The 25,189-nt window shown below is 46.8% G+C and overlaps 2 protein-coding genes across 2 annotated transcripts in view; both read left to right on the plus strand.

Moving 5' to 3' along the window:
* The window catches only part of LOC120383246 (zinc finger protein RFP-like), a 32,148-nt gene extending 21,468 nt beyond the window's left edge, over nt 1–10,680 (plus strand). Inside the window, exons 8-9 of the mRNA XM_039501113.1 lie at nt 2,379–2,445; nt 10,556–10,680. Coding sequence (XP_039357047.1) covers nt 2,379–2,445; nt 10,556–10,594 — 106 coding nt within the window. The 3' untranslated portion in view covers nt 10,595–10,680. The remainder of the gene's footprint in view (nt 1–2,378; nt 2,446–10,555) is intronic.
* DHRS7C (dehydrogenase/reductase 7C) overlaps nt 1–25,189 on the plus strand; it is a 445,910-nt gene that overhangs the window by 90,800 nt on the left and 329,921 nt on the right. The gene's annotated exons all lie outside the window — the stretch shown is intronic.

The raw sequence follows: 25,189 nt of genomic DNA on the forward strand, positions 1-25,189 counted from the left end.
CTGGTCACCTGCCATATTTACTTTTCTTCCTACACATCGGGATGGTTTGTTCCTGCAACCTCAATAAGGATTCTTTAAAATACAGCCAGCTTTCCTCGACTCCTTTCCCCGTCATGTTATTCTCCCAGGGGACCTTGCCCATCAGTTCCCTGAGGGAATCGAAGTCTGCTTTTCTGAAGTCCAGGGTCTCTGTTCTACTGCTCTCCTTTCTTCCTTGTGTCAGGATCCTGAACTCGACCATCTCATGGTCACTGCCTCCCAGGTTCCCATCCACTATTGCTTCCTCTACTATTTCTTCCCTGTTTGTGAGCAGCAGGTCAGGAAGAGCTTTTCCCCTAGTTGGTTCCTCCAGCACTTGCACCAGGAAATTGTCCCCTACACTTTCCAGAAACTTCCTGGATTGTCTGTGCACTGCTGTATTGCTCTTCCAGCAGATATCGGGGTGATTAAAGTCACCCATGAGAACCAGGGCCTGTGATCTAGCAACTTCTGTTAGTTGCTGGAAGAAAGCCTCGTCCACCTCATCCTGGAGAACTCTTGTCTTCCTAACAACCTTCTACGATACAATCAGTTTGTATGACCCATAAGGATTGATGGGGCCTCTGAATTGTTAAACTATAAAGACCAAGGTGCTACTGAAATGGAGAAACCAACCACAGTGCTCCAAGATTTGTGCAGCCTGTTTGTCACTGACCTGTGTGATCCTTGAGGAGTGTAGCTGACTGTAGGGGTCAGAGACTGTCAGATAGGAGCTCAGAGAGTGGGAGAATGAAAGTGAAAAGAAGTGACAAGGAGAGACATGAGCCAGGGTGACAGACAGACTGGGAAACGCTACTGAACATGATGGTGTCATTCATTACGTAATCCATCTATTTAATTCACTGATTCATGAAAAGTGGAGCCCTTTTAATGCCTTGAAAAATTTCTGCAAATTTTGCACTTTTCCTCTGTTCTGACCATATATTATCACTCTCTAAGTGACTGAAGCTCTCATTTTTTTGTAAACTGAACATTTTAAATAAATATAAAGTTTTTTTTCTGCTTGGTGTTTTCCACTCTTTTGAGGGAGCGAGGAGGTGCAGAGCATTTGATTCACCACTGACCAAAACACAAGTTAGGACTAAGGTGGGGTACACTTCATGGTGGAAGTTAAGTGGTTTAATTAAGGGGCTGTAGAGCTACCACCCTCCATAAAATGACCAACTTATGAAACCCATGTGGCTATGTATCTTCCTTCTAAAAATGGTACTCTTTAAAAGAGTCTGAAATAGAGCTTGTGAGGCTATTTTGGGGTTATTTGGTCAAGGGGTTCCCAAGACATACCCCTCAAATTCTCTGCTTTTATCATTTTCAGATTTTTATAACATTTTGTTTTAGAATTAGGTATAGCAGATTTAGATGAAATCTCAGGAAAAACTTGCTAACTGTAAGAACAGTAGGACAATGGAACAGACACCTAGGGAGGTTGTGGAAGCTCCTTCACTGGAGGTTTTCAAAAGGAGGCTGGACAGCCATCTGTCTTGGATGGGTTAGATACATGAAATCCTGGACTCAGAAATGGAAACTCAATTGCAGTGGGAAAGAAGCAATGACTAGACATGCTGGTGCAGATATACTTAGTTCAACTGGATACAATGTTGCAGCCATATAACGACACTGGGAATAAAACTGGTAGTGTGAACTGGTTACATTGTTGTAAATTAGCTATCTTGGCCCTGCGGATACTTGGCAACTGTTTGCTGAGATGATGACAGTGATTTTTAAGAGATGGAAATTAATAATAGTGGATTTTTCCCCTGATAAATCTGTTGCTTTAGTTGGCGCTGTTTCTGTTTCTTTTTCTTTTACTTGGGCATTTCACCCTGCAAACACCCATTCCCAGGGGCTCCCCCTATATGAGGCCTTTTCCCAGTGAAAGAGCCTTCACACAGTGAATATTCTTGGATATGTACAGGTATTTATTCACAATTAACAACAAATCGACAGAATATACATGCCAAGCATCTTATGCTCACCACTCCCAATAAAACAGATGGACATCGCCTGATGGGTCAGGGTCATGTCATCTGGGGCAATGGCTTCTACACAGTCTGGTCGTGCAGGGGTTAAAAAGTTCTAGCAGCTTTGGTCTTGAGCTATATCCTGAAGTTACGTTCCAATGAGCTTGTTTTCTGACCCTAATTATGTAGTTAAAATGAGGTTTCTCTTCTCCATGCCTTAACCAATTATTTTACTTAAAACAAAGCTATGCAAAACCCACTACTCAATCATTTCACTATACAGGGGTTCACCTGGCTAAGATTGCCTATTTATTAGATTTTGTATTTTTCAAAGTTAGTAAAAACTTCTCAAGGTCACTTCTCTTTATGTTTTGTTAGTGGGATACACTTGCAACAGCAAAACCTCACACTTTTTATTATCGGGAAGAAGCTGCAGAAACTCAAGGTTAGCTTGTCCATTCTTTCCCCGTTCTCATGACTCTGTGAATATCTATCTATCTCCTGTTAATAAGGTTGTAGCTGCACCTAATACTTTTCTATCTATCTGCCAAGCCAAGGCCGAATTTCCCTACCTCTATAGTTTTGTTTCCAACACGGTGGCTGAGCCTAGAAGATGGCTGTGAGTTGTGCTAAATACATACACAAGATGGCTGTGGGCAATATTAAGTCCAGGCACCTTGTTACACCCTCCCCCCCGATGATGCTTTTACTAAAGCTGTCATTACTGGGGAGAGGGATAGCTCAGTGATTACCACCACAGGAGTCCAATATTCAGACTTGAGGTTGGACTTGCCTCCTGGGTAGGACCAACAATGACATTAGTTGAGTTCATGCACCAGCCTCTCGTACCTTTTAGACAATTCTCCTTACCCAGCAAACCAAAGCCACCGTGCTTACTAGTAAAACCAGCTAGATCCCGATAATCACCACAATTGGATGTAAGGCCACATTTAAGATCTCCGTTTCTGTGAGAGATCAACCCAACAGAGATTCCCACCATTCTTGTTCTGAATCTTTACTAACCCTCTCAATTGCTTGTTTAACCTTGTGGGTAGAGTGATGAACAGTTACCATGACTCTGCATGCTTCCTGTTTAGTGGCATGTAAATATTTTTTCTAAATTGGGGTGCCCAAGCAAGATTTTTACAACAGTTAAATTCATTCTAATAAGTACAGGCATTACATTTGAGTGTAATGTATATTTTACCTTTAATTGGCTATATTTTAACTTAGGCACTTGAAATTTGAAATTACATTCTTCAGTTGTTACAATGTGGCAAAAACACTTGCTTCTATGTGGGTTATGAGGTATGATGTGCACATATTTAATTATGAGCACCATGCAGGAGCTTCTAAGACATACACAATTATTGCCCACATACACAACCATAGATTCATTTGCAAAGGGGTAAATAGTATAATGACATTTTCCCTCTGTTATTTCTAAACACACATCCTGTATCTGTGAGGCATTCTTATTGAATTCATATCTGATTCCAGGTTTCTGTAAGCAGGCTCAAAATTCTACTGTCTTCCACCCGAACCTCTCTCGTTACCCATATTCTATGATCCATGGGCTCCATTACTGTTTGATTAATGTTGAGGCCCAAGGCTACAGTAGGGGAAACCCACCTTTGTTACCACCTTTGCTTGTTACTTTGGGGTATGCTCATTTATTAGGGTTACTCTTTGGGTCGGGGGTGTTCTGTACTTCTATCAATGTACTGCTTGTGTCACTTGTGTTCTTATTTGATACATACACACACACACATATTAACAAAGCATGTGTGAGAGGACTGGGTTAATCAGCACTCCCAAGCTGACCCCTTATATGTCCCTGGACTCAGTAGGTTGGGTCGAGCAGCACTTCCAAGCTGCCACCATCATATGTCCCAGGTTCAGCATGTCTCTGTCCCCACTTTCACATTACAATTGTTCTGGAAGTAACCCAGTTGATGAGCAAACCCCACGGGATTTTTGGGCGCTGCAGGGATCTTTTAGCTTAGGTCAGAAGGCTATACTTAGAGAGAGAGAGAGAGAGCTGGGTTCTCATCACTCCATGAAGCTTGAATCAATCAGGAGTCCTAGATGATGATGGTAGCTGAGGGTCTGGAGTGCTGGAGACAGGCAGAGCCCCCAGCATGGTCAGTCAGAAGAAGATGAAGTCCCAATGGAACTTATGCAAATTTTGGATCCATGCATCAGAACACTTACTTGAGCATGGCTAAGGGTTTTTGTAGAGAACAATGGTTCAAGGGAGAACACTAGATTTGTTTATGTGTAAACAAGGGAGAATACCAAAGTTGTTTTTTCAGGCTAGACCTCGGGAGATGATCATTCCTGGCTTTGGGTGGTGATCCGTGGAGGGAGCTCACAATGCAATTAGGCTGCTTCACTATTTTGGGTTTCAATAAAGGATTTATTACTAGAATTGGTCTGAGAACTACTGAGCTGGGTGTGTGCAGGTGTGGGTTCATTAACATCTGGAGCAGATCCCCCATCATGCAGTGCTTCCTTGCTTTTCTGGTCCCAGAGTTCCATGCAGTTCTTGCCTTGGGATCTCTGTTCTCCATTCTGTATGCTAATGGAGATGCCTCCCTGTCCCGTCTTCAATCCAAATGAGGCTAGGGGAGTTTCCTTAATCCTGTCATCCTTATCCCATGGGTTTAGGTGTGTCTCCCACTGCCTTTTCATTGCCTTTTGTAAGTCTTTCTTCTGATGCAGATTTGGTTCAAGCAAAGGCTTGGGGGGTGGGTCTTATGTGAGTCAGACAGTCTGGGTACTGCTCCCTGGTTCCCCAGGAACTCAGAGCTGCTAGGTAACACCTGGTTTTTGCTTCTGACATTAACAAAACAAATACAGTGATTTCTTCAGATTCTTGGTCATAGGTAAATTTTACCATCTTTTACCAAGATTGCAATTCTCTTTCAGTCTGGGTGGAATTTGTCCAAATAATGCTCCTAACCTCTAATTGAAGGATTCTGCTCATGCCATCTTGGAACATTTCTCATCTGCATTTGCATGCATGCCAAAGCTAAGGAAACATTGCCCTGGAGAGCACCAAGAGTCTGCAAGAGGAGGAGGTGATCCTTTACTTGGGATCGTTCCCACCCCTCTAAGATCTGTGACACCCCATCCTGTATGGAGCATAGCTGATCAAAAAATATCTTTAAGGTGTTGCTAAATCCTTTAGATGGTGCCCTACTGTATTTGCAATCACCTCCTCATCTATACTATTGAGAACTCCTACCCCAGTGCCAATTGCTCCCCATATATTCCTTTTTCCTAGGTCATTGTAGGGTCTGGGGACATCATGAAGATTTATACAATTTTTCCAGCCCTTTTCCAAACTTTTCACGATGGGGTTCTATTGCTGAGATGTTTGCTGGGATGTGGTCCTCAATTACCTGCTTCTTCAATACACATTTCATTGTCTTTACTGTACAGTCACACGCTGACTATAATTTGATTTACTTTTTACCTCATCTTTACATGCTTTGTCTCTTATCATCTGATTCATAGTAAATAGTTCTTTAAGTGTTTTCCCTCTTATATTAGTTGCCTTAGACATTCTGTCTTCATAGCCTACTAGCCTATTTACTTATTTTACTTAACATTCATATTTTATTTTTCCACCTAATAATTTATTTCCTTCCCTAATCCTATTTTCCAAAAATGACGCCTGCCTTCATGTATTAATTACCTATATTGGCTCAGGCCTTAGCTACAGTGCTGGTGGGTAATCATATGTCACTGGAAGTCCAAACTGGCATCATATGTTACAGGATTGTACAGCCGTTCCAAATATATCAATTCTTGGAAGGGGTAACAGCAAAAGAATAAAACTAGTGCGCCCTAGAGGCTCATATACAAAAAGGTAAATGAAAGCAAAATGTCTTGAGTTTTGGGTTCATAATTCATGTGTTTTGAATTCTTGTGACTGTCAATTTATCTTGGGGTTGTTTTTCTCTGTTTAGTAAAAATATATAAAAGAAATTACCTTTTGAGAAGCATTTCATACATAATAATATAATGCCCTTAGGGAAAGATTAAAAAAAATATTTAGGCTACTAGTGGAATTTTATGAAGCATAAAAACCTTTTTATGAAGCTGCTAACCTTTGATATTCTAGCCTTTAGTGAATATTTGGCAACCAAGGTCTACACACAAATGGTGAAATGTGAAAAAGCACAGGGCAGGGAATTGCAGCCAACTCAGCTGCAAGTAGCCTGAGGTCAAACCCTCTCCCTACAGCCAGGTCAGGGTGTAATCTGTATCACAGCCCCCTGAGGGGTGGAGGATGGAAAGATCTCTCTTACCTTCCCTCAAGTGGTGCCCTCCTTGGGAGCAGGGGGCTGGGTCCCTGGATGAGGTGTCTTGGCCAGGCTGGGGTCTCTGCACTGGGACAGTCTCCTGGGGAGCAGCAGGACTATTATGCCTCAATATTCACCTCTCCCAGCTGCAGCTCTGGGGTCCCCAGCAGCAGCTGCCTGGGGCTCCCCACAGTGACACAGAGTCACTGCAGCGAGTTAGGTTGACCATATTTTCCCGAAGGGAAAATGGGACACCACATGGGGCTGGCCAGAGGATCCCCCTCCCTGCTGCATGCAGGACCAACCCGAGCCCCACCACCACCCGCCCAAGTACAGGGCAGGCCTGAGGCATCTTGATGCTCATCCTCATGGGGCTGGTCCAAGCCCCCAAGCCACCTGCCCACGTGGGGCCATCCTAAGGCTCCCCTCTACACTCTGTGTACAGGGCCAGACCGAGGCCCCCTGCCACTCACCGGCACAGGGCTGGCCTGGTCCCAGCTGCTCTGCCAAGCCCTCCGTCTGATGCAGGGCTGGCTTTACTGCTCACCCCCTGCACCCACATGTTCCTCTGTGCCCTGCTAGGAGTCCCACCCCACTTTTTTGGTAAAAATGTGCATTGTCCCATTTGCTCTTGCCAACTGAGTGTCAGATGGGAAGAGCAAATGGGACAAATGCACAGTTTTGCCAAAAATGTTGGGACAGCCAGGACAGGGCTTAAAAAAGGGACTGTCCAGGCCTAAACAAGACATATGGTCACCCTACGGTGAATATAATATGATCGCTTCCTCATGGTTACACGGGAGACCTTACAGCAGTGAGCTGTAGTGGTATAACTGTGCAGCTGTAAGGTCTGTAGTATAGATGTAGCCTTAGTGATAAAGCCACTTACAAGCTGCTGCTTCCTCCAGATAACCTGGGATCCTGGGCAGAGCAGCTGCTGCTCCGCAGTGGTGGGATTTGTGCTTGGGAGAGATCTATCTTAATTATAGCTCCCTCTACACCCAGTCAAGGGGGGCTTCCTCTGGTGGCTTGAACCAGCGCCCTAGGACAGTGGCTCAACCTTTCCAGAATACTGTACCTCTTTCAGGAGTCTGGTTTGTCCTGGTACCCCAAGTTTTAAACTAGCTTACAAAATTCTCAGCTTAAAAAATCAGACATAAAAAGACGAAAGTGTCACAGCATCCTATCACTGAAAAATCTCTTAATTTCTCATTTTTATCATATAATTATAAAATAAACCACAATCCCAGGTTGAGAAACACTGGTCTAGTATGTAGGGCTGTATAAACAAGTGTGTATGACATTTTAGTTTATACTGACTTTGCTAGTGCTTTTTATGTAGCTTGTTGTAAAACTATGCAAATAGCTAGATGAGTTGACATACCCCTGGAAGACCTCGGCATACCCCTAATGGTACACGTACCCTGGTTGAGAACCACTGCCCTAGGGCAGCCCCAGACTCTGCCAACATCACCTCCTGAGCTGGAGACTCCAGGTGAGGAGAGACCTGGGGGAAAATTCTGGGGATGGGTATGAAAGTCATTCTGCACAAATGGCCCCGATAGGCACAAGCCAGGTTTACACTACAAAGGTTCATTGACGTAGGTTGCCCTGTGTCAAGCAATGTTTGTTTGTGTCTACACTACAATCTGTCTGGGGCTGACACACACACCCTGCCATGGTGATGCAGTTAAACCACCTCCCAGAATGGCTCAGAGCTATTGTTGACCTACTTAGGTCGACAGTGTGAGTGTAGACACTATATGACCTGCATGAACCCCAACAGTTCTCCAGCCACTACACAGCAGTGCCCCAGCCCCCACAATAGTTACCGCTCTACTCACAAACACCAGCTCCCCTGCTCAGAGGTCCCAGAGACCAGAAGCCCCACTCCACCTTGAAAAGTCCCCATGTTTTTGAAATGCCATTTCCTGGTTGCTCACCCTGGCCAGCTCAACTAGGCTTATATCTGTTGTTTGCATCCAACCGACTGAGACATGATCATGACAGTGGGGGCAGGTCAGATCTGAGTAAGTGGCATTGTGACCTGGTGAACAGGTTTGCAGCACCACTCTCTCTGGCCTGGCTACCCTCTGTATTCATGATGGAAGGGCAGCTGAGCCCAGCCTGAGTGGTGCTGTGACCCTTGTGCCACATTGCAACAGCCGGAGTGTGGAGTGGAGCTCAGCCCCATGGGACAGGAGCTGCCGCTGCAGGGTGAGTGAGGGGCAGGCATGTTTCACAGCACTCCAGGCCTCGCAGGGCAGGACCTACCTCTCCATCGCCCCCCTACTGCATAGATGCAATGACATAACAGAAAATTCCCCCAGCCCACAACTCCTCCCCACCACATAAAACTGTAAAAATAAAGAGAATGTCCAGGGATTGTATCTGTAAGTATTTGAAATTCTGTGTTATGTTAATGCTGATTGTTAACTGTTTTCACTGATAAGTTTGTCTGAGGCAGGAAGAGGGGGGAATTGCACCTTTGAGAGGCTCTGGCTTAGTCAGTTGGAGCTGGTTGTTATGGGATGCAGAGGCATATGTCAGGCCATGCTGATCAGTCAGAGCTCAGACACTGACGGGAGCAGCGTTCTGCCAGACTCCCTGGCTCCCAGGGGCATCTACACAGCAGCTGGGAGGCGTGGTTCCCAGCACCGGCAGACATACTTGTTGTAGTTCTGCTCCAGATAGCTCACTAAGAGCAGGAGCTCAGGCTAGTGCCCATGTCCCATCCTTCCGGACCACCTAGGAACATATGCAGATGGTTAGCCTGAGCTGCTGTGGCCACACTGCTATTTTTAGGCACTCACTGGAGCAGAGCTGTTGGGTTGGGGTTCCATTCACTCAGCTGGCAACGGGCTGAGTGGAACTAAATTTAATGAAATAGAAAAACAAGAGCAACTAATGACAAAGTGCAGGAACCTAGAGCAGTGGTCCCCAACCTTTTTCGTCTGGCGCCCACCAGATGAAGGACCATGGTGGTGGACGAACATCCACCGAAATGCTGCCGAAATTTGGCGGCGCCATTTCGGCGACGACGTCTCTGGATGATGATGCTTGTCGGCAGCAAGCGGTGTCATCCAGAGGTGTCGGTGCCAAAATGCTGCCGAATTTTGGCGGCATTTCGGCAGATGCTCGTCCTCCGGCCAGTATGCGGGTGCACTGAGAGGCACCTCCAGACACCATGGCGCCCGCGGGCACCGTGTTGGGGACCCCTGACCTAGAGAGCCTTCTGAAGCAAGGTGATCATTTTGATTTAAATGTACTTGAACTGTACGAAGAATTGAGTTGTTGCCACATGCAAAATCGATGCTGGCCATTGTACAGTTTATTCATACCAGCAAACTGGTTGATATCTATCCTAATGTGTACATTGCCACTCATATTCTACTGACAATTCCTGTAACAGTAGCATCAGGAGAACGGAGTTTCTCAAAACTAAAGCTCATTAAAAACTATCTCTGCTCTACAATGAGTCAGGAACACTTGACTGGTCTTGCTATTCTTGCAATTGAACAAGCCATCACTTTGTCTTTGTCATACGATGACATTATTATTGATTTTGCAGCCAAAATAGCCAGAAAGATTGCTTTTAATTAAAAACAAATCCTTGTTTTAATACCTCTTCATATAAATTTCCAATAAAATGTTGACAAATTTAAAAAAAAATATTATTTGCATCATTCTGTCAAATCAGAATTTTTTCTATAGGGCTACTTCTTTAGTGCTAGTCCATCAGCATTACAGTGTGCTTAATTAAGTTAAACTGGCTTTAATAACATGCATGTGGCAAGTTTTCCAATACTGTAAGCTTATGTTTGTGTTGCTAGGAGCAAGACAGGCACAGGGGTTAGGGTGACCAGAGGTCCCGATTTTATAGAGACAGTCCCCCACCCCCTGTCCCGATTTTTCACACTTGCTGTCTGGTCACCCTAACAGGGGCACCAGTTTAATAAGCCTGCCTAGGGCACCATAAATCCTAAGGACGGCCCTGATGGGATCATGTCATTCATGTCTGCATCATCCTGCAAATGCACAAGAGGACTGAATTGAGGGTGCCAGGGCAACACTTCTTTGGACATTTGCTAACCTGAGAATGCTTCACTTTGTAACCTTTCCATCTTGTTTAAAAATCTTGACTTTGTATTTCCTAATGATTTTATTGATGAAAGCAAACGTAAGTAACGTTAAATGAAGGGGTTTTGTTTGTTAATTTCCTTTGGTTTTTTTTTTTAATAGAAAGAAAATCTTTTATCTATGTGCTGTGTAACGGAGTGAGCACGCGCTCCAGCCTGGAAGTTGTTGGAAAAGCCCTGCAGAGGGCTGGGGCTGGGCAAGGTAAAACCCTGGCTGATTGGAGGAAGTGGCTGCAGCTGGGTCCACGCCCCAAACTGAGCAACAGGGCCTTATAAGAAGGCCAGGGAAGCCAGAAGGATCAGTCTCTCTTTGTTTGTAGAAGGAGAAGGGCCTGGCTGCATGGAGCTAGAGACAGGGTACCTGAGTGGAGCAGGGCTGGGGAAAGGCAGAGGAGCTGGGGAGCTACAGCCTGGAAAGCCCCAGGCTGCAGCCTAGCATAAGGCCAAGAGGTCCTGGGGGTTGCAGAGGGCAGCCCAGGGGTAGGCCAAGGCAGCAGGTCCAGACCCTCCTTGCCAGTGATGAGTGGCTGATCCTGCAGTCTGCCCTAGGTTGTGGGACTAGACAATGACTGGCAGTAGCCTGATACTGAGGCAAGGTGGGAATAGTGGGTTGGGGGTTCCCCAAGGAGGAGAGACCCTGAGCCTGAGGGGTTACTGCCAGGGGGCAGCACCCCAGCTAAAGGGGCACTGGGTCCAGGGAGGGGCACGGGGGTCAGGGGACAGGTGGATCATTGGCCTGCAGAGGGCACTCCGGAGCTGGAACGAGCTAATTCCCAGAAGTCACCAGCAGGAGGTGCCATGGGGGTGAGTCTGCACATCTACAAGCTGTTTAAATAATGAAGCTCTTAATCATGCGTTGGTTCAGTCTATATTTTATTGCCATTGTTCTCTTCATGAAAATCCCCGTTTCACCACTCAGTGCTGTGCTGATCAGACTATTGAAAGTCATTAAATTAAACTGCATTAAAACAAAACTCATTTTATGCAACTGTGAAAGGGTCAGTGAAAGTTCTCAGCTATAACCCTGAATGTGCAAGAACCAGAGAAACAATATCCAAGAAAAAGAGCTGGAATTTTTCATTTTGTTTTCACCTAGGCCTTACTGAGGAAAGTAGCAAGCAGCTGCCCTTTGCGAAGGAACACAGCACCGTACCGCAGCACAAACCCCACTGAGCACAGCAAGGGCTGTCCTGGTTATCAGCTCTGGCCCTGTTTCATTACAAACTTCCTGTCTGTGATGATGATCTGGTAACAAGGGGGCAATCAGCTGTCAAAGGTAGCTGTTGCCACGGCAGCCAGGGTGCTAGTCATTCTCCCCAAGTATGAAAATGAACCGGAGGGAGGGAGTGCTGAGTGGTGGGTTCTCTCTGATGTCACAATGCTACTGCTCAGGCAGCACCAGTGGGCAGCAAATGTGTGGTGTGTATGTGTGTTTGGAGGTGGGGGAGCAGGCTTTCCCAGTGCTCCTGTTTCCCCAAATTTCCTAAAGAAGCCAACAACATAACTACCCAGAATACACATTAATGATGATTCCACCCACATGATAAGTAGTCGCTGAAATTTGATTCAAATCCTTCATGGCATGTTTAGAAACAAGGGTTCCAAAAAAGGAGAGGCCTTGTAAAACAGGAAATGTTGATGCTCTGGTGTATTTGTGGTTGTGTTAAAATTGAATACTGTGACTTTAAATGTTGGGCATGGTTCCTGGGTGTGCTTGCATGCTAGGGAGCTCGGGAGGGCAGCACACAATCGGCGCGTAGCAGCAGCCAGTCAGCAGGTCCCCAGTGAGTTGTGCCTCTCTGTTATAGGCAGTAGCCTGCGTTCTCTCCCTCTGATTTTTGGGTTCTTAGGTGGTGTTGCTCTGGCTCCTAAGAAACAAATTAGCGAGACTTTGCGAATGTCCAGCAAGAGTATTTTGTTTTCTCTAACTTGTCCGCTTGTGTGCCACAAAACATGAAAGGCACAATCTCATCCAAAATAAAATAAACTTATGAAGCCAAATGTCCTTTTGAAACAAAAAAATGGAACCATTTTATTCTGGTCAGGTTGATCTTACTGAAGCACGTCACTTTTCCTTCCACTTTCACAGGGAGGGGCCTAAATTAAGTTTCTCTACAACCATGATTGGAATAATGACGCAAAGCCTCACCAGAAGCCAAGCAGCTCGGAAAGAATGGGATGATCACAATACAGTAGAACCCTGTTTATCTGACCCTCCAATATCCGGTTCTCTGTATTAACCCAACAACCAGCGCACACAGGTCCAGAAGTGGGCAATCTCTCCTATGGTCCCTAGATGGCGATGCAGCCTGGCACTTTCCCATTCATCCGATTATCTGATGTTTTGGTTAACCAATCTGGCCCTGGTCCCAATTCGATGGGATAAAGGGGGTTCTGCTCTCCTTGTGAGCGATCATTTGATGCAGGGGATCTGCTGCTGATGTTACGCCTTGTGGAAAAGTACAAATTGCAAAACTGATGGGAGGGGCCTTCTGAGGTGGTAGGGAGGGGTCACACTGTTACCTGCAATGTACACAGGCCCCGCAGCAGGGACGCACCTCGGACTGTGCATATAAACAGGTTAAAAGTGCATCACAACAGTGAAGCCATTGTCAAGATGCTATTCTGTGCAGAGGATTGTAAGACAGCCCCTGTTCCTGATCTGAGGCCCGAATGCCATAGGGATATCCCTCTCGAGAGCATTGAGGTGTGTGAAGAGGTCACCCTAACTGAAAAGACAGAGGTCATGGCTGTGCTGCAAAGTCACTGGCAGGTATGATCAAGCAGGCCAGGCCTGACTCACAAAAGTTGCCAAAGATGAACACTGTGGGATCACAACCTGCACCCAGCAAAGCATCCCACAGAACTGGTACCTTGTGGCAGCAAATTCATAAGGAGATGACAAGCCTGCTGGACAGGGAATAATTAAAGAGTCAAACAGTCCCTGGGTTGAGGAGGTCATTTTGCTGATGTTTACAGGGAGCTCCTCCCAAGCGTGAGGGGCAGAATGGGAGAAAGCACGAAGAGGCTTGTTTGAAGATTTAACAAGGGAGTGATGGAGGCGAGCATCATGGGCCATATAACTGCGACCACTGTGTGCCTTTAGCTCAGGGGTGGGCAAACTGCCCTGTTTGCAGGTGCTGCCCTGGAAGCTCCCATTGGCCGTGGTTCCCAGTCAATGGGAGCTGCAGGGGCGGTGCTTGGGGCACGAGTAGCGTGTGGAGCCTCCTGGCTTTCCCTATGAATAGAAGCCAGATAGGGGATGTGCTGCTGCTTCTGCGAGCCACACGGAGACATGGTACTTGCATTTTTGTCGCTCTTATCTGGACTCTCTGCAATTGGTCCACATCTTTCCTGAAAAGTGGTGCCCAGAACTGGACACAATACTCCAGTTGAGGCCTAATGAGTAGGGCAGAAGAATCACTTCTTGTCTCTTGCTTACAATACTCCTTCTCTTACCTCCATATTACAAGTGGCAAACAGAGGCAGAGGGAGACTAAACCCAGGTTTTTAAAAGTATTTAGGCCACATAAATCCCATTGATTTCAATGGGAATTAGGAACTGAAATCCCCTTAAAAAATCTGCCCCTAAGTGATTTGCTCAAGGTGGCAAAGGAAGTCTGCAGTGGAGGCAGAATTTAAACTCAGACCCCTCAAATCTTACGCGAGTGCGATAACCTCTGGACCATCCTTCCTTTCTCCTGGGTCTGTCTAATGCCGTGTTTCTGTCTATCTAACCTCAGACATAACCATGTCTCTGTCTATCTAGCCCCACAGAAAAGCATCCATCTGTCTAGTGTCTTCCTGTCTATCACCTTTTCATAATTAAACCAGGAGCTATGCTATGTATAAGAAGTCAATTAAAACCACGAACTAGGAATAAATTCTGATTAAATTCAATAACCAGCATTCTTGTTGAAATCAGTAAGATTATGTTCACAATGGTTCACTGTATATTAACCTGTGCCTGACGTGAGCTTCAGCAGTCTGAGGAGGGATAGTTCAGTTGTTTGAGCATTAACCTGCTAAATACAGGGTTGTGAGTTCAATCCTTGAGAAGGCCATCTAAGGCCTGGGGTAAAATTCTGTCTGGGGGTTGGTCCTGCTTTGAGCAGGGGGTTGGACTAGATGACCTTCTGAGGTCCCTTCCAGCTCACAAATACACTTAGAGGAGCACAGCAAGATTGGAATCAATATCTGCCAGGATTAGAGCTGTGAAGATGGTTTCTTTCAGAGCAGCAGGACTAGACGTCTGGATCTTGCACAGCCAAAGGGCAAGGAGCATTCTGCTTCTCAGTGCTGAGCAAGAAGGAACATTGGAAGCAGCAGCATGAGAGGGTCCAGGACTCCAGTAAAAAGTCAGGAAATGCACCTACATGTGCCTGTCCGATTCAGATCTCGATTGTGCGCTGTCAAGGGCCCTCAGCAAAGAGCCTGTCATGCCACATGCCATTTAGCTGAGCCCTGAGGGGATCCTTATCAGGCAGGATAATGAGGGTGATGCTGCAGCTGTGAACAGGGAAAGACAGCGGTCATGGCTGTGCTGCAAAGTCACTGGCAGGTTTTATGAAGCAGGATAGGCCTGACTTGCAAAAGTTGCCTAAGATGATGTCAAAGTTAGACTCAGGACTCTGAGGCCTGGTCCACACCAGGACTTTAATTCGAATTTAGCAGTGTTAATTCGAATTAACCGCACACCCGTCCACACCAGGAAGCCATTTAATTCGACATAGAGGGCTCTTTAGTTTGAATTCTGTACTCCTCCCCGACGAGGGGAGTAGCACTAAATTCGACATGGCTATGTCGAATTAGGCTAGGTGTGGATGCAAATCGAACTTAGTAGCTCCGGGAGTATCCCACAGTGCACCACTCTGTTGACGCTCTGGACAGCAGTCCGAGCTTGGATGCTCTGACCAGCCACACAGGAAACGACCTGGGAAAATTTGAATTCCTTTTCCTGTCTGGGCACTTTGAATCTCATGTCCTGGTTGGACATCGGGGCGAGCTCAGCAGCACCGGCAACGATGCAGAGCTCTCCAGCAGAGGAGTCCAGGCAATCCCAGAATGGAAAGAGGTCCCCAGCATGGACTGACCAGGAAGTCTTGGATCTGATCGGTGTGTGGGGCGATGAGTCTGTGCTTTCGGAGCTGCGCTCCAACAAACGGAATGCGAAGACCTACGAGAAGGTCTCCAAAGCCATGACAGACAGAGGATATAGCTGGGATGCAATGCAGTGCCGTGTGAAAGTCAAGGAGCTGAGACAAGGCTACCATAAAATCAAAGAGGTAAACGGACGCTCCGGAGCCCAGCCCCAGACATGCCGCTTCTACGAGGCACTGCATGCCATTCTCGGTGGGTCTGCCACCACTGCCCCACCAGTGTGCGTGGACTCTGACGAAGGGATAGTGTCGACGGCCAGTTCCTCGTCAATGTTCGCAGATGGGGAAGATGAGGAAGGAGATGAGGAGGGGAAGGCAGTCGACAGCGCTTCCAACGCTGATTTCCCCGACAGCCAGGATCTCTTCATCACCCTCACTGAGATCCCCTACCAACCCTCTGCAGCCATTACCATGGACCCTGAATCAGGAGAAGGATCAGTGGGTAAGTGCTTTAAACATGTTAACATTTATTTCTTAAAAGAACAGGAAAATAGACTAGGCGAACAGAAGGTCTATATACAGGGGAATGGAACAGGCATCTTCCGCGGAGATCTCCAGAAAGCTCTCCTGGAGGTAGTCGAAAAGCCTATGGAGGAGGTTCCTGGGGAGAGCTGGCTTATTGGGTGCTCCGAGGTAGCACTCTTTTCCACGCCACGCTCTCAGCTAGTACTCCGGGACCAGTGCCTTGACGAGCATCGCAGCATAGGGCCCTGGCTTGTGCTGGCTTTCATTCAGCATGCACTCTCTCTCTCTCTGTGACACCCTCCTCAGGGTGATCTCGCGCGCAGACTCCTGCATGTAAGTAGAGTAATTTGTGTACTATTAGTATTGGTAGTGCTTCACTGTTCCTTAGAACAACAAGAAGCGTCACTTTAGAGCCACGTGCTGGAGGCTACAGAGTGGCAGCATACAGGGATCTTTTGCAAGGGAAAACTGCGAGGGGGTGGAACAGGGGCAGAGTTTATGCTTTCAGGATTGCCTGCAGCAAGAGGATAGAGCTGGACATTAACTTTTAAGCAGCCAAAAGCCTTTGGCTTACCATGCCTGGCTGCTCCACGGATTAAGCTTTCCTGCCCCGCTTGTCTGGTCTGCAGTGCAATACCCCAGGCAATGAAAGCGAATGCAGAGAAATCGAACTTTCCCTGAGTGAGTGAGCATGAGATAGGTGCCGTCCATGGTCTGGTTCACAGACAATGAGTAGACTATGTTTCATTTTTGAGGAAATTTATCTTTGTAAGCAATTCACTCCCTTTTCCCCATCACACAGCTTCAACAGTATCCCGACCTGCTCCACCATGCCCCTCACAGAGGCTGACGCAGATTAGGTGGCGTAAGAAAAGAACACGGGACGAGATGTTTGCTGAACTTATGGGCTGCTCCAGAGCAGAGGCGGACCAGCAGAGCCAGTGGAGGGAGAACCTCACACAGCAGCAGCGCTCACAAAGCGAACGGGAGGACAGATGGCGTCAGGAGGACCAGCAGGCGACTCAAACGCTGCTTGGACTACTGAGGGAGCAAACGGACACACTCAGGCGCCTTGTTGATGTTCTGCAGGACTGCAGGCAGGAGGACAGAGCCCCCCTGCACTATGTCTGCAACCGCCCTCCCCCACCACACACTCCAATACCCACCTCACCCAGAATAACAAGAAGGAGGGGCACCAAGGGCCGTGAAAACTGTCACTGCACCAAAGCGGACTGCTAAATTACCCAAAAGTTCACAGTCCCTACATTTTGAAAAGTTCTCACCTTTACTGTGTTGTCGAGTATTAAAAGTAGTTTGCTGTTAATTACTGTTTCTGTCATGTTTGTTTGCTGAAGACTTTCTGTGAAGGGGGGAGAGGGGTTTGGTAATTGCATAGGACATTCACCATGAACAGGGTACAGACATGGGGGCAGGATCAACAGCAGGTTACTCACTGAGTGCAGTCACTAGGCACCCTGGTCAGTCTGTGAGGTGTTTTTAATGTTCTGTTCATAGGCGGCAGGTGCCCTGCTCCGGGTATACTTGGAGGTGGGTCTCTCCCCCGGCCCTGCCTGGATCAGGCCCTGGCCCACGCGGGTCTCCCCCCGCCCCGTCAATTCCCTGCCTGGAGCAGGTCCCAGCGCCCACCTGCCACCCCTCCCCCGGCGTGTCGTCTCCCTGCCCCCCCGCGCTGCGTCCCTACCTGACAGTAGAGCGGCTACCGGCAGAAATGCTGTCTGCTGCCCTAGGGTCCTAGCGCCTGCCATCCACAAATGGCAAGGCAGGTTGCCCTCACCCTGCCCTTCTACCGTAGCCCTGAGCCTCTACAATGCCCCAAACCCTCAGCCCCAGCCACAGCCCGCAACCCCCTAAACCTCCTCCCCCTTCCCACACACCCGTCACCCCTTCCTATGCCCCCACCCCCAGCCCAGAGGCTGCACCCAAACTCCATCCCAAAGCCTACACCCCTCACCCCTTCCTGCACACCCACCTGTAACCGTCCTCCCCCCCAGAGACCGCTGTAGGAGCAGTAGCCTATCATTCCTAGAGTCTAGAAGCGGTCTCTACATCACTGCACACCCTACCCACCACAGTCCGCGTCCCTGTTTCAACCCTTTAACGCGAAATCATTATTAAAGAAAAGGTTTTTAAATAACAATGCTCCATTAACTTTATTTTTACACGTGTGTTGGAAGGGGGCAAACGAGGTGAACGGGGTATGAAACTGCAGAGGAGAGTCAGCAGTAACTGGGTAAAGAAACAGGGGCAGGTTCAGCTTCTCTGTAAAGCAACTGGACAGTCATAGGTTACGCTGCTCTCTGAGGAACCTAGCTTTCAAAGCCTCCCGGATGCACAGCGCTTCCCGCTGGGATCTTCTAATGGCACGGGTGTCTGGCTGAGCGTAATCAGCAGCCAGGCGATTTGCCTCAACCTCCCATCCCACCCAAAAGGTCTCCCCCTTGCTCTCACAGAAATTGTGGAGCACACAGCAAGCTGCAATAACAATGGGGATATTGTTTTCGCTGAGATCCGAGCGAGTCAGTAAGCTCCGCCATCTCCCCTTGAGACGTCCGAAAGCACACTCCACCACCATTCTGCACTTGCTCAGCCGGTAGTTGAAAAGTTCCTTCTCACTGTCCAAGGCGCCTGTATAGGGCTTCATGAACCAGGGCATTAGCGGGTAGGCTGGGTCCCCGAGGATCACTGTAGGCATCTGCACATCCGCAACTGTTATTTTGTGGTCCGGGAAGAAACTACCTGCCTGGAGGCGTTTAAACAGACCAGAGTTCCTGAACACACGTGCGTCATGAACCTTGCCCGGCCACCCGACGTTGATGTTGGTAAAGCGTCCCCTATGGTCCACCAGTGCTTGCAGCACCATTGAAAAGTAGCCCTTTCGGTTAATGTACTGGCTGGCCTGGTGGTCCGGTCCCAGGATAGGGATGTGAGTCCCATCTATAGCCCCACCGCAGTTTGGGAATCCCATCGCGGCGAAGCTAGCTATGACGATCTAGACGTTTCCCAGGGTCACTACCTTCGAGAGCAGGAGTTCAACGATTGCGTTGGCTATTTGCATCACAGCAACCCCCACGGTAGATTTGCCCATGCCAAAGTGGTTCGCTACTGACCGGTAGCTGTCTGGTGTGGCAAGTTTCCAGAGGGCTATGGCCACTCGCTTCTGCACAGTCAGGGCTGCTCGCATCTGGGTGTCCTTGCGCTTCAGGGCAGGGGACAGCAAGTCACACAGTTCAAGGAAAGTGCCCTTACACATCCTGAAGTTTCGCAGCCACTGTGATTCATCCCAGACCTGCAGCACTATGTGGTCCCACCAGTCCGTGCTTGTTTCCCGGGCCCAGAATCACCGTTCCACAGCATGAACATGACCCAGTGCCACCATGATCTCCACGGCGCGGCGTCCCGTGCTTTCTGAGAGGTCTGTGCCACTCTGAGACTTCATGTCCTCACCGCGCTGCCGGAGCCTCCTCGCCCGATTTCTCAGCATCTGACTGTTGAAGAGGTGTACGATAAGGTGCGAGGAGTTGACAACGGCATAAGTGCAGCGATGATCGCAGCGGGCTCCATGATCGCAGTGGAGTGCTGTGGCGTCCGCGCTGTCACTTATAACAGGAAAAGTGCGCGAACTGATTTCCCGCTGGCGGGAGTGACAGTTGAATGCTGACAGTTACCAAGGACCACCCTTGACACAGTTTCCCCCCCAGCAGGCATTGGGGGCTCTACCCAGAATTCCAATGGGCAGCGGGGAGTGCGGAGACTGTGGGATAGCTTCCCACGGTGCACCGCTTCCAAAGTCGACGCTTGCCCCGTTACTGTGGACTCACACAGTCGAATTAGTGTATTTAGTGTGGATACACAAATTCGACTTCGTAAGGTCGATTCCACAAATTCGACTTAAGTTGATTCGAAATAGTCTTGTAGTGTAGACATACCCTCAGTTTGTCAGACCAATCTGTTTTATTAGCACAGCTCTCTGCTAATAACACCCAGATAACATAAGCCCCCATACAAGACCCAAATAGTTTTATTTATACAGATAAAAAGGAGCAAACTAAACCAAGGGACAAAGAGAGCAAAATGCATATCCTACTAACGCTTATTGATCTAAGGATAATATGTCACCAATATCCCTTACGTAGAGCAATTGTTCTACCTTAATGTCTGCTTTCCTGACACTTAGATTGCAGCATTCATTTCATTTCTACTTAAAGGCACATACAGCATTCTTTAATTCATTCTATTTCTTTAATATAATTAATTTCACTTGCACAATGAACACTGTGGGATCACAACCTGCACCCAGCAAAGCATCCCACAGAACTGGTGGGGGGCAGAATGGAAAAAAGCATGAAGGAGCTTGTTTGAAGATTTAACAAGGGTGTGATGGTGGTTAGCATCATGGGCCATGTAACTACGAACAATGTGTGGCCTTAGACCAGGGCTCCCATTGGCTGTGGTTCCCAGCCAATGGGAGCTGCAGGGGCGGTGCTTGGGGCATGGGCACCGTGTGGAGCCTCCTGGGTTTCCCTATGCATAGAAGCCAGATTGGGGATGTGTTGCTGCTTCTGCGAGCCACACGGAGACATGGCACTTGTGTTTTTGTCACTCTTATCTGAATTCTCTGCAATTGGGCCACATCTTTCCTGAAAAGTGGTGCCCAGAACTGGACACAATACTCCAATTGAGGCCTAATGAGTGCAGAGTAGGGCAGAAGAATCACTTCTTGTCTCCTGCTTACAACGCTCCTTCTCTTACCTCCATATTACAAGTGGCAAACAGAGGCAAAGGGAGACTAAACCCAGGTTTTTAAAAGGTATTTAGGCCACATAAATCCCATTGGTTTCAATGGGAATTAGGAACTGAAATCCCCTTAAAAAATCTGCCCCTAAGTGGTTTGCTCAAGATCACAAAGGAAGTCTGCAGTGGAGGCGGAATTTAAACTCAGGCCCCTCAAGTCTTAGGCGAGTGCGATAACCTCTGAATCACCCTTCCTTTCTCCTGTGTGTGTCTAATGACGTGTTTCTGTTTATCTAACCCCAGACATAACCATGTCTCTGTCTATCTATCCCCATAGAAAAACATCTGCCTGTCTAGTGTCTACCTGTCTGTCCCCGAACAGAACCACCTGTCTGACTATCTATCTATAAAAACACCTCACCATGTGCACCTCCCTTTATTTAATTGTACAGGGATTTCAGGTGGGGGCTGTGGGAACTTAGATAATAGTGGAGGCAAACGGAAATAATTACAGTCTGAGTATCTCCTCTTTATATCATCTGCTAAGTTAACCAACATAGTTCAGAAGGTAGTGGAACAAGCAGGGGGAGGTGTCTATATTGCAGAAATCACATATCAGTGCATAAAGGAGAAGCTGTAACACAGTTACTGGACACTGTTTTTCAAGAAACATGGCGCCTTCCTTCATTATCGGGCTCAAGTTCCATTTCCATATTGTTTTCTCCTGTAAATCATATGATGATATGCAGAAATTTCTGCATAATGACGTAATCAGTGAGAACTAGCTCATATCTGCACTCCAGTACTGATCAGAAAAAACAGTCCCCATATTTACATACAGTGAGGAATAATTTTCTGGTATATTGTCCTCCTCAGGGTGTCCTTCACCCCCTTGTTCCTCAAGCTGTAGATCAGGGGGTTCAGCAGGGGGATCACAAGGGCCCACGGCCACCATTTTCTCCCAGTCCACTGAGCTGCCAGATGAGGGTCATAAATTTGTACAGATCAGGGTCCCATATAAGAAGGAAACGACGGTCAGGTGGGAGGCACAGGTGGAGAAGGCTTTGTGCCTTCCTGCTGTGAAGCGGATCCTCAGGATGGCAAAGATGATGTAAGTGTAGGAGATGAGGATGGTGAAAACAGTGCCTATTGTTTCTATGGCTGCAAAGATGAAATGCACTTGCTAATTGATAGGAAAGTCAGAGCAGGAGATTTCTTGGAGTGGGTGAATATCGCAGAAGAAATGATTGAGGACAGTGAAGTGGCCGAAGCACAGACTGAATTCAGTTCACGTACACACCGTGGCATTGATACAGGCGCACAGGTAAGAGCCAGCCACCAGCTGGAAGCAGACTGTCTTGGACAGGTTGGCATAAAAAAGCAATGGGTTGCAGATGGCCACAAAGTGATCGTAGGCCATCACAGCCAGGAGGCAAAGCTCATTGCTGGCACAGAAGGAGAAGAGTTAAAACTGAACCACACACCCAGGGAAAGAAATGTCTTTACTCATCACTAGGGAACTGAGCATCGCCTTGGGGGCAATCACAGAGGAGGAGACAACATCTAAGAGGAACAAGTTGCTGAGGAAAAAGTACATGGAGCTGTGGAGTTGGGAGTCAACGCTAATCAGCACAATCACCCAGACATTCCCCACCAGCGTGCAGAAATAAATGGCAAAGAAGAACACAAAGAGGATGTTTTGCAGCTTTAGACTGTCAGTGATTCCCCGGAAAATGAAGCCAGTCACTCTGGTGCAGTTTCCAGTAGCCATTTCTCCTGTCACTGTGTTCTGTGCCAAAGAAGAGGCAGAGGAGGGGATAGAAGCAATGGGTACCACAACAATAAATCTGATGTACAGTGGAGACTCGTGTTCTCTCTTAAGAGATGCCGAAACAACGGAAATTCAATTTAGTCAGAGATTCCAAAGCCCAAAGGAATCATTTTGATTATCTAGACCAGTGGGTTTTTTTCTCATTTCTGGCTGAATCAAACATTTTGGATGGAAGTGGAAATTGTAGACATAATCTGTGGACCCCTAGGAATCCACAGACCACAGGTTGAGAAGCAGTGTTCTATGGTAACAACCACCTTTGGAGGACCCCTTAGATACAGTCTGTGGATCCCAAGGTGTTCGCAGACGATAAATTCAACCCCCGCCAATCTAGTCTAATTACTGGTATAACACAGGTCATAATTTTTTTCCAATAGTTTTCATTGTAAATTAGAGCATGTCTTTTAAAAAATCATCCAATCTTGAATTAAAAATTGCCCGTAAACTGAGTATCCACCACAACCCTTGGTAAATCATCCCAAGAGTTAATTACCCTCCCTGTTAATAGAAGCTTTTTATAGAGAGCTGGTCAAAATTCCCACCTATCCCCTTGGAAATTTTTGAGCTCTTATGAATAAAACCCCAAATCCAAACTATTTTGGCGCTGGTCTATTTTGGCTGAAATCTGAAGTATTTTGGTTTTGAAATGGAGCAACTGGGAGATGTAGTCGAACCAACAAGACTGGCCTATAAATGAGAATGGAAGCCTGAGGAACTTCAGCTAGACAGATCAGCATGTGGACTGCTCAGTGTTGAAGATGTTTGAGAACAGGTCAGAGAAACATCCATTGGGATGTTTACTTGGTGTTACTTGGTCTTGTCCCAGCATGGGGAGCCTGATTGATTCCATGAGTTCCCTTCCACCCTACATTGCTAGGACTCCCGAATAACAATATTTGTATTGATTATTATTATTATTTTATTTTATTTGTTGTAAAAATGCTGACATTTCCATGGAAAAGTTCAATGCAAAAGAGATTTGTTTGTTTTTGTGCACGGAGGGCAATTTTCATCTATTTCCTAGGAATGTAGTGTTCCGACTCACTGTAGGAGGGTCTGATCCAAAACAGATTGACGGCCAAGGGGAGTTTTTCCATTGATTTCAATGCGCTTTGGGTCAGGCTGTTTGTTAATATCAGATTTAATCATCTTTCCAGCTAGCAGAGTGAGAAGCAAGGCAAGGTAACACTCCGTGTATTTGAACCTTCTGCACTCCCTAAAGGAGGAGATCACATCCCTCATTCTGCTGGCAATGCCCCTACTTATACAGCCCAAAATGCCATTAGCCTTCTTGGCAACAAGGGCACACTGCTGACTCATATCCAGCTTCTCGTCCACTGTAATCCCTAGGTCCTTTTCTGCAGAACTGCTTCCTAGCCATTCGGTCCCTAGTCTGTAGCACTGCATGGGATTCTTCTGTCCTAAGTGCAGGACTCTGCACTTGTCCTTGTTGAACCTCATCAGGTTTCTTTTGGCCCAATCCTCTAATTTGTCTAGGTCTCTCTGTATCCTATCCCTACCTTCCAGCGTATCTACCACTCCTCCCAGTTTAGTGTCATCTGCAAACTTGCTGAGAGTGCAGTCCGTGCCATCCTCCAGATCATTAATGAAACAACATCCATAAGAAAATGGCATGACCAGTCCACCGGACAACTCAGCCAATGCAAAATACAGCCAGACCCACCCAACCATCTCTCTACGTGGGCTCCTACCTGAAATCTCTTTAAAGGTAAAGCTATGGAGCGAGATCCTGAGCTGCTATAAACTGGAATAGCTGGTGGACTTTTCATTCAAGCACTTTAATACTTTGAGATCATTTGGGGTTAAAGTCTTGCAAATAAAAACATGGTGAACAATATATTTGCATGAATATATTCAGTCATTTCCCTGAGATATGCATCTTTTGCACAAACTGGTCTTCTTTGGCTGCTTTTTATTACAGCTCCTAGTTTTTTTTTCAGATTTGCCCATCTATGATTATGAACAAGGTCACCAGTAACAAAGTTCTTGCATTTCTCCATGACACAAAGAAACACCAAAGATAGGAATCAAAATTTCCATATGGAAATGGAAGCATAAAGTCACACTCATCTGGAAGCCCTCTTTCCTAGTAAGGTGGCTATTTTGCTAGCAGATTTCTACAATTCTTTACCTTGTCAATGTGAAAAATTAAAACGCATGTGCACACACACACACATACACACACGCACACGTTTCAATTGTCCTGTTGGGACTAATCACGTTTCACCATTGTTCTGAACCCATCAGAAAAAATTAAGAGAAAAAAACATATTAAACAGACAATTGAAAAATAAAGGATTTTTTCCACCAAATGGAATATTAATATATTATTATATCCGTTATCATTTCCAGGTTTCAGAACTGCTCCTAAAACATCATCAACTCTTACCTTGTTGTAACAACACAATATCCAGAATACTTTCAAATGCCGTGTTCCCTCCTAACTGTGATGTAATGTGGGATCGAAAAGAAATTAATTCAAGAATCATTTTCAGGTAGAAAGAGCCAC

The sequence above is a fragment of the Mauremys reevesii genome, linkage group 15, assembly GCF_016161935.1.
Source record: "Mauremys reevesii isolate NIE-2019 linkage group 15, ASM1616193v1, whole genome shotgun sequence".
Taxonomy (NCBI): Eukaryota; Metazoa; Chordata; order Testudines; family Geoemydidae; genus Mauremys; species Mauremys reevesii.